Here is a 19301-nt window from a genome sequence, read left to right as displayed (position 1 = left end):
AGTGTATATTCCTTTTATTCAAGGAAAGTGTCAAGTGTATATTCCTAACAGCCAGTTTTTCTGCCTGGCATATCCCTGAAATGTCACTGGAATTCATCTTTTCAGTAATAGCATCATGTGTTGCAGTGGCTGGAGTTTAGGCTGTTATGGGGTGCTCAGTACGTGGTACCTTTTAAATGCTGCAACGGTTTTGCACTCCTAGTGAATTAACCTCAGCATATTTGCTTTCCCTACACTGGCGGCAGTATTCTGAATTATATGATTCCATTGCTGCAGTATTCTATGCTTTCACATATTCCATTGCATGAATAACATCTGCTGTCACATTTTTTAAAATAATGGGATACTGAAATCATCTGCATTCACACAAACTCTAAATAAAAAAAAATAAAGAAACCACACAAAAGTTATGCTTATTAATAGTTTAATGTATGAAGGAAACATCCAGATTTCTGAATATGAAGGTACATCTCACATTAATTTAAGTCTACATAATGTAGAGCCTCTATACTGACATATTGAATTCTCTGCTTAGCCATTTCTGTTATGTAAACAATTGTACATTTATTTGCCATTCTAAAACTTCAGAATCAGTTACGTAATTTTGCTAATTTGTCTGTGTTTGCTCAGAAGCAGTTTACAGTACTAAAACCAACCAGCCAAACAGCTTCAAGAAAAAAAAATAAAGTTATGTTCATAAACAAAAGAAAATGGGGGAAAAGAAAAGCAAAAAGGTAAAAGAAAAAAAAGGAAAATAAAATAAAGGTGGGAGAAGGCTAACTATAGAGATTTATGGTGATGAGAACTGGGCTGTCACAACGGTCACAGAAAAAGGTCAGTTAGTAAATTCTTCTGCAAAAAGCCTACACACTTCAGTCAAGCACATCAGTAGAATGATCTGGGAGTATGTCATCTCTTTTTGCCTCTGTGGGATGAAGGTATTTGTGTTTGATTTCCCTACTCGCTGAAGGATTTTCCATGCTGACAACACAGTCTAAATCAACCCATCTGGTTCATGTGTACACTGTTCATGTGGGGAGTCCAGGTTCCAGTCCATACCTGGAAAGAAATGGGACATATTTTATGCAAAAACTTTCAAGCAGAGTGGTAGACATAGTAGACTATCATTTCATCATATGGATGGGTCAGTTACCAATGTATTTTTAGGTAGAACTAGATTCCTCTTTTAAAAACATTGCAGGTAGATTTCCTATTTTATTTTCTCTTTTGCAAAATAAACATGATTTTTGAATTCAACCTAACAAACTTTTCTTGAGGAAGTCTCATCTTTGGGTTATACAAGCATCTACAGGAAGACTGGACACTTTGCAAACAGAAAAACTGTAGGCCGGTAAATGCATCCCGAGGGCAATTGTACAGGGCTTACTTATTATCTTTTCAGTACTTGTAACCTTACACAAAGACTGCATCTTAAGACTTTAACCATAAAACTTACTGTTTGAGGGCCATTCTCTGTTGAGTTTGAAACCATTTTTATGAGTGAATTCCAAGATGGATCAGCAGCATGAGGCCCATTGTAAATCTGTCCCCCAGTACCATCTGGCATTGGAGCTACAGGAGGAATCATTGCATTTCCATACATGGAGAACGGCATGCCCTGTAACATAAAAAACAGAAAAGGATATATACTGGACTTTAGTACTATACAAACAATAAAATACCAATGCAAAACAAAAATTATAAGAATGTGGATAAAAATATTACCCCAACTTTTGGATAGTCCATGTAGCCAGCAGACACATGTTGATGGAATGCTCCTGAAACAGGTACAATGCCAGATGCATCTCTCTCCATTGCTTGATGCTGCGCAAACACTCCAGGATCAGACATGGGCCTGTGCATTATGTGATTCCCCATGCCTGTGTGGCACCAGTCTGACACTTTATCTATGACAGAGAAGAGAAGAGAAAAAAGGTAAAGAAGCGGTCTAGCACAACAGAGGCAAAAAAAAACCTGCACCGTGTTTTATACCTTACTTTTTGCGGCAGTCTCCCCAAGTGGCACCTCCTTTTCAATTCATCTTTCAAAGATCAAAAGGAACCCTTGAGCTTTTGAGGAGAGCTGCAATTGGATCTGGACTTGGAGTATAAACCAATTGTTTCCAACCAAGACTACACCCTGCTTGTTAAGACCTTATTATTAGCGGATCTGATCTTTTTTCCCCCACATTTTTGTAGTAGAATGGAAAGTGTGAGGATACGCATGCATAATAGGTAATGAGTCAACATATGGAGTCTACATGGCCAAGATGCTGCATTTACAGGTTTCTTTTTTTTTTTAACCACTTATTTACCCTGGTGGATTTATAATTGCACATGCCCATGAAAATCGCAAACTACCATGCCTAAAACTGGCCATAGGTGATGCTTTAAAAGCTTTTACCGCTCATCAGTTTAGTGTTATCAGTGATCAATGGCCCTAACATTATTGCTCTCACTGGGACGTTCACAGTGAAATGTAACTTTTGGCGTAATCGTTTTCGCACGTAGTCGCATCCGACGTGTATTTACGTTTATAAGTGCGTGCATGCAGGGGCGGGTGACAAAAACTTTTTTGGGCGTTTTTTTTTTTTAATATAACTTTTTAAAACTTATCTTGATTGCCATCACATAGGGGGATAAAAATCACCCCAAGTGATGGCAATAAAATATGCGATAGCCAAAAATCAATGACAGGTCCTCTTTATGAAGATATCACGGGTCTAATGTCACCTGTGGACCCCCAAAGAAGCAGAGATCTGCTTCACCAGCTTCTTCCCTGGCTATAGGAGCCAGGGAAATGACAGCTAAAGGCAGAAGTGATGCAGTACACATCGCTTCCGCCTTGAGGGAGAAGGAGGAGAGATCTGCGGTGGGGGAAATGCAGATATCTCCTCCTCCTCTGTACAGAGAGCTGCTGTGCCAGTGTTCCCGATCCGGGGCCTGCATGGGGGACAGTGCCGTCCGCCTGTATTTTTACGATGGGCAGGCGACATGGGGTTAACAAAAATGTAAGTTCTGTGATTGTGTCTATATTCCTCAAATTTTCTCAAAAATGTTATTTTTACTTCACACCTCAACTTTTACCTTTCTCAAATCAATTATCAGTTCAGGTAACTAGTGATGACAAAGTTTAATTTGTCAGCTCCAGGGTATCCATTGATTTAAGTAAAACATTCTTAAAAACCAATACTAGATTGGAAAAAGCCCATTAGTATATTCACAATGTGTCCTTATTTCTAGCAAACTCACTCAGAAGGACAAATCGTAGGAATGCCAAGAAGGAAAAATGTAAACAATGGTGGGAAAAATACTATAAAAGCAAATCCAACTTCTGGCAGGTCAAGTAAATCGACAGCAGAGGGATATAAAGAACACAGGATCAGGGGTCAGACCAATGCAATATTACGTTAGCTTTCCATTAAACCCTTCTGGTATGTTTGGGCGAATCTGTACAACGACAAGGTGTGCAGGCACTTTATGGGATAGCAGGACACGGCACAACCTCAACAAATGCGGGAGCAAGTACTGAGCAGTAAGGCTCTGGGCACACTGTTGAATTTAATGTTGGAGCTTGGCATGGGGTAAGGAACAGCTAACCCCTTTTGACATTCGTGAAAAAAATCCATTATAATTATAGGGAAAAAAAAGGTTTTTAGTCTAACATTTTATGGTTGCAATCACTGTACATTAAGATAACTTACAATTTTTTTTCAGTGTAGTCAAAATACACTAAGCAACATATTCTCATTTTTTTTGTATTCAAAGTAGTGACACACACCTCTTCACCAGACCAGTTATGGTGTGTGTGTGTGTCACTAACAGTAAGGACCTCTGCCAATTAGCCAGATCAAAGGGGTGTGGTCAGGGTCTTGTGACATTTTAGCTTTTACAGTGCAGTACATGAGTAATGTGTCAACCCCCCCCCCCAAATCCTTCATGTGCCCCATACCTTTTCTCACAGAAAATGAAATCACCTTAAAACAAATACAAATTGCTTTTGTGAAAGAGTGCAATGTAGTACTCTGACGGCAAGGGATTTACAGGTTAGGTTTTACATTTATGAAGTTCATATATACCTTGATTGCCTCCCATCCCTTCAAAAGACCAGATTCCACTGTGTCCTACAGAAGTCGCCAGGTTATTCCCAATAACAGAAGGTGTAGATGTTCCAGTCTGCCGTATACGTGCAGAACGTTCTGTTCCAATTGGTACTGGGACTTTCCTGTCGTGAGACACCGAGTTGGGTTTCTCAGACCCCATGGAAACTCCTGAAGGCGAGGGAGACTGCGCTCGACCACCAGCAGACCCAGCCTGGGATGAAGAATCTAGGGGTGGGGGGAAATACATAAAGTTTCAAAGCAGTAGCTTACAAATGACTTCCCCTTCAATATTATACTTAGCAAAAATATGAGAGTCAAGAACATGTCATCATTCCCTTAAAAAACAAAAACAAGCAGAAGTCAGAAAGAATCTAAAGCTAGGTAAAGGAAGACTAAAAAAACTTAAACTTTTATTCCTTTTCTTCACTTTGTTCCGCAGACATGAAAAAGAAAAAAATTTCCCCTGTAATGCCACCAAAAAAAAAAGCGGAATACACAAAAATATTTGTATGCTAATGTCCACTAGTGAAGGTGGAACAGTTCTTTATTAGTAAATAACTACCCTTAGAGGATATAAAACTCCCGCTAGTAATCACAATAATTTCACCATGATCACCTGACGAAGCAGTGTTGCTCTAGAAGGCTTTAATGAAAAATATCCCATCTCTCGCTACTCGTGCCCCGCAGGGAGATGCTGACCGCTACATGCTGTGTTATGGCAAACCCATAACCGGCCTGCAATTGCTTTAAATACTTTGAAGCTAATCACATTTTAGCACAGATAGATTTTAATCCAATGACATTCAGCCTACATTTATCTAAAATAAAACTAAGCAGAATGGGTCAGTATTGAACGGGTTGTCAGCAACTGTACATACTTGCCCCATGGAGGTGTTTACACAGGAAAAAAAAAAGGTCAGATATTATTTCAGACCTATGGAGATATCTGTTTACATTTACACATCTGAAAATGCAGAATTAACCTAAAGTAAGGTATGACTTAACCTAAAGTAAGGTATGTATAAACCATTGTAATGTGTGCATGTCATCACAGAGATGAATGTCTATGTTGATCTTCAATAAATTTGACTTGAACCCAAAATGGTTTAACAATGCACATTTTACATCTAAGCAACAAGTGACATTCTTACATTGATATAATATTCTTATATCAATAGTAAATACTTTTTAAATATTCAAAGGAAAGGACAACTATCATGAAAAGAGCTGTATCCCAATAATTGTATGTGGTTAATACTTGTAATTATGGTATTCAGTACATAAATTCATTTTTATTTCACATGCCAGATTTATTTTTTTTCTCCATATTTACATGCAAAGCAATATGACCAGCAAAAGTAACAGAGACAGAGGTTGTGGCAGGGGGCGGAGGTGAACGAAAAAAAACTTGCTGGAACTGCTCAAGCACCCATGGCCAGTTAGAGTTTCTCTAACGTCCTCTGTTACTTTTGCTAGACAGCTTGATCTGAATGTTGAGAAATAGATGAAAATACATGAAAAAAAAAATATTAATACACTGAATACTATCATTACATACAGTATCTGCATACAGTTACCAGAAAACATTTTTTTCACAACAGTGCCCCTTTAAGGACTGGAATTCTCACACCAACAGTTAAAGGGCATATATCTATCTCTCCTTACCACTTGATGCTGATGAACACGGGGTCAATAAACTAAGAGGAGAAAAATGTTGTCTGTTGAAATTAGCAGCTGCAGATGCACCTCCTGGTGCATACATCTGACCTCCAGAGATATTAGAGGCAAAGGTACCCATATGAGTAGTGGATGATGCCACAGATGTGTAAGATGAATCCATATTCACAATACCTTAAGAGAAAATCATAAGTATCTTTAATGTGCTGCTAATGCTAAAACTGTATCAGACTTTTTATGCCTTCCAAATTAGCCGATACATTTGAACTTAAAGTAGCATCAAAAGGAGTAAACATTGCAACCTAAATTAATCTAAAATTAAAAAGCCCAAGTATTTATGAAATCAAAAAATTACCTGACTGACTTGGAGTTGGTCTTTGCATTGGTGGCCTGAAACCTGGTGCTTTGGAAGTATCTGATGGAAGCATTGACTCTGGATTTGGCAAATATGGCGGCTGTGAAGACAGCATGGAGTCTGACGCAGATGAATTTGAGACCATAGAACCACCCCAGAAGGGATGTGCGGGATTAGGACTGTTTTCAAAAAGTGTGCTAAAAGGACTGTAGGGCAGACTAGAACTGTAATTGGGAGCCATAGGTTTGCTTGAAGAGTGACCGGAATTCTGAGCAGAATTTTGCGTACTTAAACTGGAGGGATGTGGGCCTGAAGATACATTTTGGGGTCTTTTAATATTTGAATGAGGACCAAGCCCCGATACAGAAGAATTTTGTACTGGGCCTTGACTCTTGTGAGTGGGGTTTGTGCCATGTAATGGAGGTCTGACTGCAGAGGATTCAATTTTAGCAGCAGATGGAGTAGATACCATAGAGGAGTGGGACAAGTTGTAGGATGTTGGGATGTTAGAAGCAATGGGTGAAGGCTGGTGAGTGGGACCACTGACAGCCAAGTTGTGGGAAGGGGTCATTCTGGGATCTGGAGAAGGGGGAACTTGGGTCTGCATTAGTGTAGATCTTGAATCCTGTGAAACGGATGTTGGAGGGTGCTGATGCGTGGCGTGAGCTGTGGTACTTCCAGAGGTAGAGCTCGCTTGCTTACTGCTGCCTGAGCTATTCATCTCCATGACAGGTTGGTTGCCCAAGTCCTGATCACTAGAATGTGAGGTCCCTTTGTTTGGAGAACAGGTCAGGCAATCAGAGGGACTGTTTCTAGAACCTCCTCCAGGCAAGGATGGTGGGGAGGGCGATGAAGGTGAAGATGTACTATGATGTTCTTTGGCAGTGGGAACAGGGCAGGTGGAAGCTGTTGGTGTGGTGATGTGGTTACTTGCAGTTGTGGTAACTGTGGTTGCAGTAGCATTAGACGTTTTGACAACTGTGACAAAAAGTTGTCTCCTGACTGAAGGTGAACAGAGGCTCCCATTTGTAGATGAGACAGGCACTGAGGCCGCAGAGTTTGTGGTAGCTGTTGGGCTAGTAGATGAAAGGGCTCCTGGGATCACCTGAGGACTGCTCATATTCTGATTAGCATGGCGAGGCATCACGTGAGATTTAGGAGAGTTGGTAGCTCGTGCAGGGCTTAGAGGCCTGACTGGAAAAGGGCCCCAAGTGGATTGGGCAGGAGGGAAAGGTCCTCCAAAGTGCGTCATAGGTAACCGCGGAGGACGGATTTGCTGGAAAGTCTGAGCAGCAAGTAAAGCATGAGCAAATTGTGGAGGAGGATAAGCCAAAGGTAGAGAGACTGGAAAACCTGGACGCACGTTATTAACCGGATTTTTCATGGGTTTGTGAGAAGATGCTTGAGAAATGGCTTGCACAGTGAGGGCAGAGGCAGCTTGTGATGACGAAACTGTGACAGGGGTAACTTTGATTCCCATAACTGAGTTGTTAGCAGATGTTATTGTTGCAGAGGTTAAAGGTGCTGCTTTTGAATTTGAAGAGGCGTTTTTTAAACGATTCTTTGGGATAAGTTCATCAATTTCTTTATCGGGATCCTTAATAAGTGCATTGATAAGATGTGTGGCTTGTCTGGTGGATTCTGTTCCTCCTCTGTAGAAATTACAGCAAGATCTTTATTAACCATGAGCAAAATTTGAGAACAATAATGCAGTAACAAAACAAAATACAAATGATGTATCCACATACAGATAGAAATTACATTAAAACCTTTTTTCAAGGACTGATAAATAGACCAACATTTTAAAGATTTTGTAATAAACAGTTTTGTAGCAGGGGCAGGTTGAGAGCTTCTGTCAGGTTTCTCTTGCTGTTATAGAGAGTCTCCTTGGTGAAGATTTCTCCTCGTTTCCAGTCTAGCGGACACAATAGTCCCAAAGGGGACAGTAAACAGCAATAACAACCTAAAAGAGGTTCTGTTCCTTACTGGACCTATATAAAAGAACACAAAATAGAATTTTTGACTTCCGTGTAAAATTATTTTGTTGGAGTAAATTACAGGACGTGTGACATTAATTGGCAGAGCCAGCTGTCACTCACGCAGTTGGGTGCATCAACAGTATTGTCGGGATCCATCCCGGCAGCGGCGCTCTCAGTATAAATCGAGGACAATAGCTCGCGATATACTGAGCTTTGGGTCACAGGAAGAGGTTAGTATATGTCCTCCTGTGACCCTAAAGAGAACAATGGGGAAAAACACTTACCCCATAGTTCTTTTTTAAGCTGTGCTCCTGAGGGTTCTATGTCCAGTTGTGTTAAAAAGAAACTACTCACGCTTTGAATTCAATGATATTAAGTAGGGATGCACCGATACTAGTATCGAGATCGGTGGCGATACCGAGTATTTGGGCGAGTACTCTTACTCGCCCAAATGCTCCGATGCCTAGCCCAATACTTCCTGTATCAGGCAGCGCATCATTACACGCTGCCCGGTTTTCTGATTGGCCGGGAAGCGGCCCCATACCCCCTGATGAGAGCATGGAGCCAACTTCCCGGCCAATCAGGAAGCCCGGCAGCATGTAATGACGCAGCGCCCAGCATTCTGATTGGCCGGGAAGCCGGCTTCATGCTCCTTCGTAATCTCATGATGAGGGAGCATGGAATCTGCCTCCCGGCCAATCAGCAAGCAGGGAGCCGCATCATTATACGGCACCCAGCTTCCATGATTGGCCAGCATGATGCTCCGGCTGGATACCTGAGGAAGGCCGCTCATGGCTGGAGAGGCCCCGGGGGTGACAGAAATCCGCACTGAGGGATTTGTATGGGATGGCTTTCTTGTTAACCGGGAAGCCGGGTGGCGAGTCTTTACACGCTGCCCGGCAAATCAGGAAGGCAGGTGGCGAGTCATTACACACCACCTGGCTTCCTGAATGGGACTTCCGGTATTCGGTAATTGGTATCGGTGAGTACCTGAAAAAAATTATCGGTACTCGGTACCAAAAGAACAGTATCGGTGCATCCCTAGTTTTAAGTATCAGGGCATTGGTAAATGTCAATTAGGTTAATACAACCTCAGTTGAACACGTGACATTAAATCAAGGTCATTATTTATTTTTTAAACAAGCTAAAATGGAGAAGTCACTGGTATGAGCGCTCTCCCTCTTTCAAAACTTGCTCAAGCTCAATGCTTCCTCGATCACTAAAGCGGCAGAGCTCAGCTCTGCTGCTGCAGGAAAGAGCGCACTGCGCACAAACAGGTCTTAATAAAAGGGAGAGCGCTCATATCAATGATTCTGGGGGAGCAGCCAACATATGGGGCTACCCTGATCACAAACAGGACATCGCTGATCGTTCCCAGTAGTAGTATTTCAGCCAGGTTGTGGGCAAACTGCAATGGACCTAAGAGTACTGCAATTAAATCATTACAGATTATTGCTGCCTGTAGACTTAAACAACAGCTCTACTGAACGTATTTTACCTGATTGTTATGATTCGGTCACCAGTTTTGTCCTTCTGTTTATCTATGTCAATATGTGCTCCTGTGAACTCTCGGATAGCATTGATATTACAGCCTCCCCTTCCAATAACCCGTGAAATGACTGTGGATGGTACAGATACTTTCTTGGACCTAGAAGAGAAACACAAGCTTACCTGAAAAATTGCACAGTATTATGCAGTAATGAATTAAAAAAATTAAGAACATATTCTGTCCAAGCCCCTATCAAACAACTCACAGCCAACACAAGACATAATACCCCTTAGACAAACACTGGGAACAAAGATAAGACTGGTGCCACCAAAACAAAAAAAATAAAGATAAGGAGCATTTTTGCTAAGCATATAAATACACACTGGAGGGAATATACTAAAACTGGAGCAGACAGAATCTGGAGCCGCCCTGCATAGTAATCAGCTTCTCTCTTCAGTTTGTTCAGGAAAGCTTTGAAAATGAAAGATAGAAGCCGATTGATTGCCATGCACAGCCAACCAGATTTTGCTGCACAGTCTTAGTAAATTCCCCTCAATATACAGTATTTGAGCAGTTACATTAGTTCTCAGCTAACCCAGCAGTTTTCATTATAAATCACAGGAGACCATTTGTGAGGGTTATTGGAAATACAAAATTCCACCTGCAACTGTGTTGTATATAACTGCCGTTCTATAGAAAGCTGTAATTGCAGGGATGGGCCAAATTTAGTCACCCATGGCAATGCAGAGGAAAGAACATCTGGTGGTGCACAGAGTAATTCAGTGTTTAAATTTTGAATCTAAAATGTAACTTTTTTTCTCCTCTATATTATCTCTAATATAAAACAAGATTACCAAATGAAATTAACTGCAAGCAAAGCACCAATGCCCCCAACAAAGCTACTTATTATAGTGAAACATGTTAGGAAAGCTGTATGGAATTATGAACAGACATATACGAGTAAAGGCCCTGGAAACATTGCTATCTGGCATGTGCGGTGATACCCAGCACCTAAATCACTTCTAGAAGAAAGCAAATAGCTGAAGGATAAACACACTCCCAACTTCACAAATGAGTTTGTTTTTATGCTAAATATTTGAGAATACTGGTATGTTGCTGATCTAAATGTTTTTTTTCACTCTGCATGACACTAGAAGTAAAATGCACATGTGAAACACATAACTGCGTATTACTCCCAAGGAGTGGATAGAATTACATTCCAAACGAAAAACCACCAAGCAAATTAATTCCACCAAAATGTTATTATAACACACCTTCTGACCACCTCTTTCCAGCCTTCCTCCCTCTTTTGCCCTCTCTTAGGACTGGCTATTGTCAATTTTGCATTTGGAGATGAGAGAGGTGTAGGCCCAGTCTTAGTGCTTGTAGATAATGAATGACTTGTTTCAACAACTGAATCAGATAACCTTAAAATCAAAAGAAAAAAAACAACAACTTACTTTTATGTTTACGCTACAATTCAAGTAGAACATTACAACACCTAACAATAATAATGTATTTTCAACAGTTTTATACACAAGTGAAGGAAAAAAAATAAAAGTGATACAATACATTTTTCGGGCTTTTATATTTTGCAATAATAGGATTTTGTTCTTACTGAAGAAAATCCTTTTCTCAGAGAAAAATGGACCCTATGATCCTCAATGGACTCTATGAAAAGGAATTTATGGCAAGAAAATCCTATTTTCTCTATCGTCCATTGAGGGACACAGCTCTGAAGAATTCTGATACGAAAGGGTGTTGCAAAGCAGTCCAGAGCAGTGGGCACCATAACAGCTAAAAGAACCAGTCCAAAACAAAAGGAACTGTAAAAAATACATTTAAAACAGTTGCTTGGAGAACTTTTCTGCCAAAACTAGCATCAGAGGAGGCAGAAGCATCAACTTTATAAAAAGTTGCAAAAGTGTGAACGGAAAACTAAGCTGCAACCTTGCAAATATGAGTAACAGAAGCTTGTCAAATGCCCACTAAGTACTAAATGTCCTAAATAAAATGAGTAGAAACAAGAAAAGGAACATTTGTTTTTTTTTTTTACTATCAATTTTCAACAGATCTTTCAGGTTACCAAAGATAACAGCCATTGGGATAGGCTGGACATTTTGGAAAGTTTTCCAGCAAATTGTGTGGTGTATGGAGCAACTGATAAATACAAAATACTGTTTTAGAATGTATGTTTTACAATATACATTTTACATAAAATTTGACTGGATTGATGCAGGAAAATGTTATCGTTTTTATAGAATTTAACAGTGGCTTCACACATCAAACACTTTGTCTAAGGCTATCATTTTTTGCGTGTAGGCCTTCACAATAGCCAAAAAGGTAAGCATCTTCTAAACGTCAAGCTATTTTTTAAATTTATTTTTTACATTGCAGGGGTTTTTATCAAGCCTACACTTGACAAAATGAATCCCAACTGACACAAAAATGAATGAACTGTATTTTGTAAACAAGCTATACATGCATAAAAACTAAACAAATCGCACTATAAAAACTCACTTTACTGAGGTTTTGGACAATACTTTTCTTTCTTCTTTTGGAGAGGAGACTAGCACAGATGGTTTCTTTTTGCTCTGCAGACTGCTGTCGTTAATGGCAGAATGATGGTCACTCTTATTGCTGCTGTTGCTGCTCTCATCACTGCAGCTTGAGATCCTCATGTTGTCACTGTCTCCACTTTCACTGGTACTACTACTTTTGGACTCTCCATTTAGCTTTTCTTGCTGCCCATACGAAATGGGAAGCTGGTCTTCAAATATAATCTGCACATTTTCAGCAATTTTGTTCTTTCTGCTTTTCCGCTTCATGCTGCTTGTGGTAATGGTATTGTTTCTTTTACCATGTGAGCCTGCCAAAGTGGTCCATGTAGCAGATATGCCAATAGTGGTCGTGGTAGTTGCACTAGGTGGTTCGGTTACAACCGGGAGCTCATCTAGTTAAAATAATAACATTTTAGGATGTTTAAAAGTATTTCAGATCTACAGCTATAATCTTAGGTTTCTAGAAAAGCACATGTACTACCAACATTTCCAAGTTTTTGCTTTATGTTGTATGCACATCGTAAGTATGGGTAAGCATATTAAAAAATAAATATAAATACATCTATTCTAAAAAGGTAATCTTGGCAGTAATTGGGGATCCATTGTTTTGCTCTATTGTTGTGGGGCATTTAGTTTTGCTTTCTGAACTGCTGTTTGTATTTTTGGCACTTAGACTGTTTATGTGTGCCTGTTATTTGCTGATATAGCCCAAAAGGACTTTATTGGGTACTATTTGTAAAAACTTTCTTGTGATTGATCTTTGCGTACTGTTTGTACAACTATGAAACTCCTAAATTGTAAACCATTTTTGCCATATCTTAATGAAATATACAGCATTTGAAATGGACGTGTATGGACTTGAAGGGGAAAAAGGGAGGTGTGGAGTATTTGGTAAACAACAATACTAAATTTTTTCATGAAAACACAGCATTTTTGTTGCTTTTTCTAGTATGCCAATTAGCAGTGTGATTCTTATAAATACAGAGTACAGTTGTCAAAGAGGTTCTTAAAAAGGGGTAGATGAGGAAATGGCTAAAGTATTTCACTTTATAAAGCTTCTCTGTTCTACCTTTACCTACTAATGCCATTTGCAGATCAAGCACAACATAAAATATATAATGTTGGGGGGTTTTACGTCATTTTCAGGCCTAAAATGTGGAATATAACATGGGTGCAAAAATGGAAAAAAGGGCCTCAGTCATGAAGGGGTTAAAGAACATTAACAGGTCTGAAGATTGCAAGGATCTCACAAGGTACCTCACAGCTCTGGTGACATCTAAAAACACAACATGATCAAGATTACCTTCAACCTTCTGCTTTTCTTTCTCAAGAGCAGCTTGAATCTCAAAGTTTTCTTTATTTTTAGCTTCAATTTCCTCCAGTTTTCTCCTCTGCTCCTCTTTCTTCTTTCGCCGCTTTTCCTTCCTTTTCTCTCGCTTTGCAGCCAGAGCCAATCTTCGGCTTTCTTCTCGTAGCTAAAATGATACAAATCAGAAACTTAGTGTATACATAAAGAGAAATAAAAAAAAAAAACAACCTGTAGAATAATTTAAAGTTGAGAAAGTTGGTAATAGCTCAAGTATTTGACAAAAGTTATTAATTACCTTTTCTAAATCAAGCTCCTCCAATAGGATACTAGCATTCTTGTTAGCTTCAGCTGCCTGCCTGTCTTTGGCTTGTACAATTGATTCCATACAGAGGTGGCACTTCTTCAACATTTCCTGAAATTGTATAAAAAGGATTAGAACTGAGGCCATATTAAACTACACATACAGTCTTCCAACTAAACTTTTTTTTACCAGTAGAATATTTGCAAATCTTTAACCATTCCGATGTGGTTTCCACTTTAGTTCTGCCAGACACTGTAGGCAGGAATGTGTCATGTTCCCTACAGATGAATCTCCCCTTAAACCACTAGATAGTGTTTTACAAAACAGCAAGTATATAATCTGCAGCACAATGAAAAAAATACCATGTACTAGAGATACAGAGGCTGCAAAAATGTACGCAACTTCCTTTTATCATAACCCAAGAAATAAGCCAGAAATGAAATGCCAACATATTGTCAGATCTACAAAAACGGTCATTTGCATACTGTGGACCGGAGATTATCACTGGAGATGCAAAATACTGTGCAAAGCTACTTTGACAGAGTCTGAATTACTCTGAATACAGTGGATGCACTTTCCACTCCCAGCCTGGTGACTAGGCACATTGATCCCATCCCTAAATTCTTCAAGCAAGTCTGATCATCACGTTAGACTGACAGCACTGTGATGCTGACCGATGCTGCAAGCCCTCCCTAACCTTGTGCGAGTTCTGCAGTGCAGAGGCTTACTGGAAGCAAAAATAAAGACAAATTCCAATACCTACACACCAGACGTATTTAAAGTTTATGTACAGCCAACACCTTTTGTTAGTATTGGACAGATTAGGGAAGGATCGGTACCCACTCTCGAGTTTCTATTGATGTCTGTGTCCCTTGAATGATAGATTGATCTTATTTGTTCTGCTGACCATCACTGAGACAAAAAATTATTAATAGGTAAGGGGAAATCTTTGACACCTTTTCTGGTGGCAGTTGCCCAAGAGGTAATTGAGGAACACAGGAGTCATATTTGGGTTATGCTACTGCCTACAGCCTGGTATTATCCATCCCACTACCAGCAAGCTTGTTTTGTAACAAAGCAGCACAGAGAGCAAGACAAATACATAAACACAGAGGGGTGGGACTTGTGTCCCTTAATGAACTCCATGAAAAGGATGATATGGTTGGTTAGAAAAATCCTGTTTTCCTCCTTGTCCATTGAGGAGCACAATTCAAAGGTATTTAGGAAGTCAGGACAACTGAGGGGTGGGCAACACAGCGAACAAACCACTAACAAGCACAACTATAAAGAGAACAAGGGACTGTCAGCAGCTTAAAGAGCCAAAATTATACATAGAATAAAAAAATGCTGATAAGATTTCTTAAAGTTAAGAATTTCTAGCTTCTTAAGGGTTAAAGTTTCTACTTCTTTGTAAGGATAGGAGGGGTTGTGAGGGGTTTATTATAATTTGTAAGTTAGATTTGAACACTGCCTGTCCTAACACAGGGTTAAATGATTACTGCCCTGACTAGTGCATTGCATGTTGATGAAGTTAATGAGAGAAACACAATATTCAAATTTCAATCCTAAGTCTTTATATCAAGACAAATCACTGTGAAGGTGCTCATGAAAAAAAAAAAAACAACCTTGAGTCATCCATCTTATCTGCTGTATCAAAACATCCAACAGTTAATTTTGTAATATTGTTCGTTATGCTGTGAGAAATGGAACATAAATTGAGGGATTTTCTCAAATTTGTTCGATGTACTGGGGCTGGACATAGATGGAAACAAAGATGAAAGGCTAAAACTATCTAAAGGAAGGAGGATTTAGGCCTGAATACTACAATGTCCTTGTGCAAGACCAGAAAGTTCTTTACTGGGTAAAGTTGCCAGTTCAGGCACATGCCTTGCCAAATAAGGAAAAAAAACAAACACCCTAAAAATAAGCATGAAAATGGGGACTATCCCTGATATGTTTACAGGGCAGAATTTGAGAACCAAATTCAAATCCCAGAGAGAAAAAGGAGGGCGAACATGAGAAGCAACATAGGAAACATCCTGTATGAACATCTATAGAATCAGTGGCTAACAGGTCTTTGGAACAAGATTGCAAGAGATCTGAACCTCAATAGTACTTCGAGCCCATTGTTAATCCAGGCTCGATTGTAAAAACATTTTGGGGTCAAAATGTCTTTTCTCACACCAAGTAAAATTTGCTTTCATGTGTGAAGGTAGATCTTGCAGGAAGCAGACTTCCTGACTTTTTACATTGTGGGGATCACCAAACTAGAGAGACCCCTGTTCCGCAAGACCTGGGTTTTATAGCCATGCCATGCTTTAGGGCAGCGACTGCGAAGCAGGATAGTATATCAGCCCTTGGGACAGGAGATCCAATCTGAAGAGCCCATGGAGCATCTGCTAAGAATCTGATCAGAATGGAATACAACATCCTTCTGGGCTAGTCTGTTGTGATGAGCTTCCAAGGGATTGGGAAGGCAGCATTTCCCTAACTTCAGACTATGATTCCTAAGCCACCAGTAAAGGATTTGTGAGACCATTTCATCAGATAGAGTGTCCACAACTGAAGGCTCAGAAGCTTCTAAGCCTGAAGGCAATTTAGATAATGATTCTGCAGGGGAAGGCATAGAGGACTCAAGCAGTGGACAATGTTCCAGGTTGTTGGCGTCAGGTCCTTGAGGGAACATTGCAAGCAGCCCTGAAACAGTAGATCATAAACCAGAAAGACTTGATAGAGCGGGACTGCTCCCCCTTGTGTTTGTGATCGGACATGTTACCCGCAAACAGTTTAGCTCAAAATCAAGGTAAAAACCTTAATAATTTGCAAACCAAATGCTGGAAGCAGGAATGGTTCAAATTGCAAGAGGTGGCCAGGTCACTGTAGGCAGAAGTGAGGTCTAAAAGAGGTGAAACCATGCATCTCTTGCGATAGGGAGTCTGGGTAGGAAGGTGACAACTCATGCTGAATGGCAAGAACAGAGCATGGAGTGTGAACGTGTGAAACTCAACCTAGTGACGCAGCACTTAATTCCTCAGTGTTTATAAGGGGGCACCCAACAGATCAAATAAACAATGTAGCTCCTAGTGCTCAGCCCAAGGTCTTCTCATACACCAGTCTTCAGAAACTGGGTCACATCATAAAACACAAGCCACTGTTCATGTTCTTGGTACTGCTTGCTACATAGTGAGACATGTTGGGTATAGAAGGAGTTATTCTATAGCTGACCTACAATATTTTTGTCACCACTGTCTAATTCGCCCGTAGGCAAAAGTATAACCAGCTAGTCTCTGAATTCTAGTGTTCTTAAATTGGGGGTGGGCAGCAAAGCAACAATTAACAGACCCAACAAGAGAACCAGGACAGACTGCAGCTCTGGTGCTGCCTAAAGGACAAAGTCCTGAATATGAACTGAATGAGGCCGAGCCTCCTTACCAGACAGGGGAATCGAAAATACAACCAGAGGGAGGGCACAGAAAATCATGCTGAAAATCTATAAGAAAGCTCACCACTACTGGAGATTACTGCATATGGAATTGGCACCGACCCAAAACTAGCGAGAAGGTGATTAACTAAAAAACAACAACAAAGCCCACAAACTGAAGTGGTCAATAAAAAATAGGGGCCAATCTTTAGAAAGGACAGGTCCCAAGAAGGAACATAGGACCAAACAGATGCAGGTGAGAAAAACCAGCTGGCCTATATGGAAAGGCCCAAAAGCCTTTACTCCGTGACCCCCTAGAATTAAAGGGACAACCGCTTTTGCTAGTTGAGACTTACCAGTCAAAAACCCTGTATCAGGGGAAAAAAAAAAGTCCACAAGGGCTGTGAAGGGACTCTCAAATCCACAAAGTCAATGTGACTGAATGGGTAGGGTATAAAAGAGCATCACTCAACAGGGTATACAGGAAATGATACCCGAGCCCAAGAGGGGGGAAACGGGAATCAATCAACGGACAGGACTGAGGGAGGATTAAGTGAATACATCCTGCCTGGCACATAAAAGTGCAGCTGGGACACTTCAGGAGGTTCATGCTAAAGAACTGCCCCGCCTATCCCTGACCTCAAGCAATAGCGCTAAGAAAGTTCCTGATGTACCAAATCCAGTGAATAGTCAACAGCCGGGCAACAAGGGACTGGAATTTTAGCAGTACTGCTAATGGCTTCACCTGATAGAAAGAAATAGGGAAGGCATCCGAAGAACCTTTCCCAGAAGGCTGCAGATCCACCAAAGGAGGAGGACCTACTCCCAAAAATCATCAAGACATACTCTGTTGCCATGAGAGGATACCTGCAGCAAGAAAACTAGTGTGCTCCACCTGCTGATAATCCAGGAAGACACAGGGTCCTCCAGTGTCAATCTCCCACACAAAGGATTTGAAATTCATTTAGGAAAACTTAAGAATCTATTCAAAGATTTATTCAGGTCAATTTACCTTATCTGTAATGGTGGCAATATACCTCATGCACTCCGAGTCTGAGGGAAACTGGTTTACCTCTTTCACAAGGTAACGTACCACTTTAACATGACCCTACAAAAAAAAAAACCAAAAAAAAACCAGCTCAATGGAATAGCAAACTGATAAAATATGCATAAATGTAAAAACTATAAAACACCACAAGTCAGTCAGCGCCTGGGCACTTTTTAAATGCTGAATGCAAGGAGATTACATAAAAAGGTACCTTTCTAAAAGCTGCCATGAGTGGGGTGATCTTTCTATTGTCTGCCGCATCTACATCTGCTCCGGCTTGCACAAGTAGCTGAACAACATCCAAATGACCTCCATTTGCTGCCAGCCAAAGCGGAGTGTTCCCCTTTTTGTTTCGTACATCAATATGTGCTCCCCTGTAAGAAGAAAACTGTTCAAACACTGCCTTATAGATTAGATTATTGAAAAATCAACGTAGTTGAAACATGAAATAAGAGCACAGGCACATGACTCTGTTATTTAAAAAGGTCTACAAAAAACTGTTGAAGTGGAACATTTGGTTTCACATCCAAATGGGAATCTACCTTATCTGGTCATTAGGTCATTTAAAAGAGAATCCAAAGCAAAGTACAAACTGCAGTAAGAAATGTACTATGTTATGAATTATTTACCAGTCTGTTACGGCCTCACTCGCTGCACACGTAAGCTGATCATAAATTAGTATTAGCATTTTTACCATAAGTTCTACCTCAACTTTTCATTTAGCATGATGAGTGACATTAAAAGGGTGCACCAGAACTACACGTTATATTAAATCACAACAATTACGCACAAAATAATTAAAAATAATAATAGTGAAAATATAGGCAGTAAAAGGTACCTGCTAATAAGCAGCTCGCAGAACTTGTAGTGCCCCTTGTCTGCTGCAATGGTCAGAGCAGTATCCCTTGAAGATGGCACAGGAGGAGCATTAACATCTGCACCTTTATCAAGAAGAACCCGTCCTACTTCTGCATAACCACCAGAAGCAGCTTCCATTAAGGGAGTTAGACCAGTCTGTGAAAGAAAAAAAAAAGGGGGGGGGGGGGGGAAGACACGAAA

The 19301-nt window shown here is 40.3% G+C and overlaps 1 protein-coding gene across 5 annotated transcripts in view; it reads right to left on the bottom strand.

Moving 5' to 3' along the window:
• Positions 1-407: 407 nt before the first annotated feature.
• The window catches only part of ANKRD17 (ankyrin repeat domain 17), a 111532-nt gene continuing 92638 nt past the window's right edge, over positions 408-19301 (bottom strand). For 4 of the 5 annotated variants that reach the window (XM_018565996.1, XM_018565998.1, XM_018566001.1 and 1 more), the window contains 14 exons: positions 19081-19256; positions 18454-18616; positions 18207-18302; positions 13768-13884; positions 13467-13638; positions 12123-12555; positions 10877-11029; positions 9612-9761; positions 6135-7786; positions 5768-5953; positions 4079-4327; positions 1726-1907; positions 1457-1618; positions 408-1059 (listed from right to left, as the gene is read on the bottom strand). In XM_018565996.1, coding sequence (XP_018421498.1) covers positions 1000-1059; positions 1457-1618; positions 1726-1907; positions 4079-4327; positions 5768-5953; positions 6135-7786; positions 9612-9761; positions 10877-11029; positions 12123-12555; positions 13467-13638; positions 13768-13884; positions 18207-18302; positions 18454-18616; positions 19081-19256 — 3951 coding nt within the window. In that variant the 3' untranslated portion in view covers positions 408-999. The remainder of the gene's footprint in view (positions 1060-1456; positions 1619-1725; positions 1908-4078; positions 4328-5767; positions 5954-6134; positions 7787-9611; positions 9762-10876; positions 11030-12122; positions 12556-13466; positions 13639-13767; positions 13885-18206; positions 18303-18453; positions 18617-19080; positions 19257-19301) is intronic. The other variant, XM_018566000.1, reaches the window with a different exon arrangement.

This window comes from Nanorana parkeri, unplaced genomic scaffold, assembly GCF_000935625.1.
Source record: "Nanorana parkeri isolate BGI_ZX_2015 unplaced genomic scaffold, ASM93562v1 scaffold906, whole genome shotgun sequence".
Classification (NCBI taxonomy): Eukaryota; Metazoa; Chordata; class Amphibia; order Anura; family Dicroglossidae; genus Nanorana; species Nanorana parkeri.
Note: the sequence above shows the minus strand (reverse complement) of the source record. Positions and strands in the feature narration are given on the sequence as shown.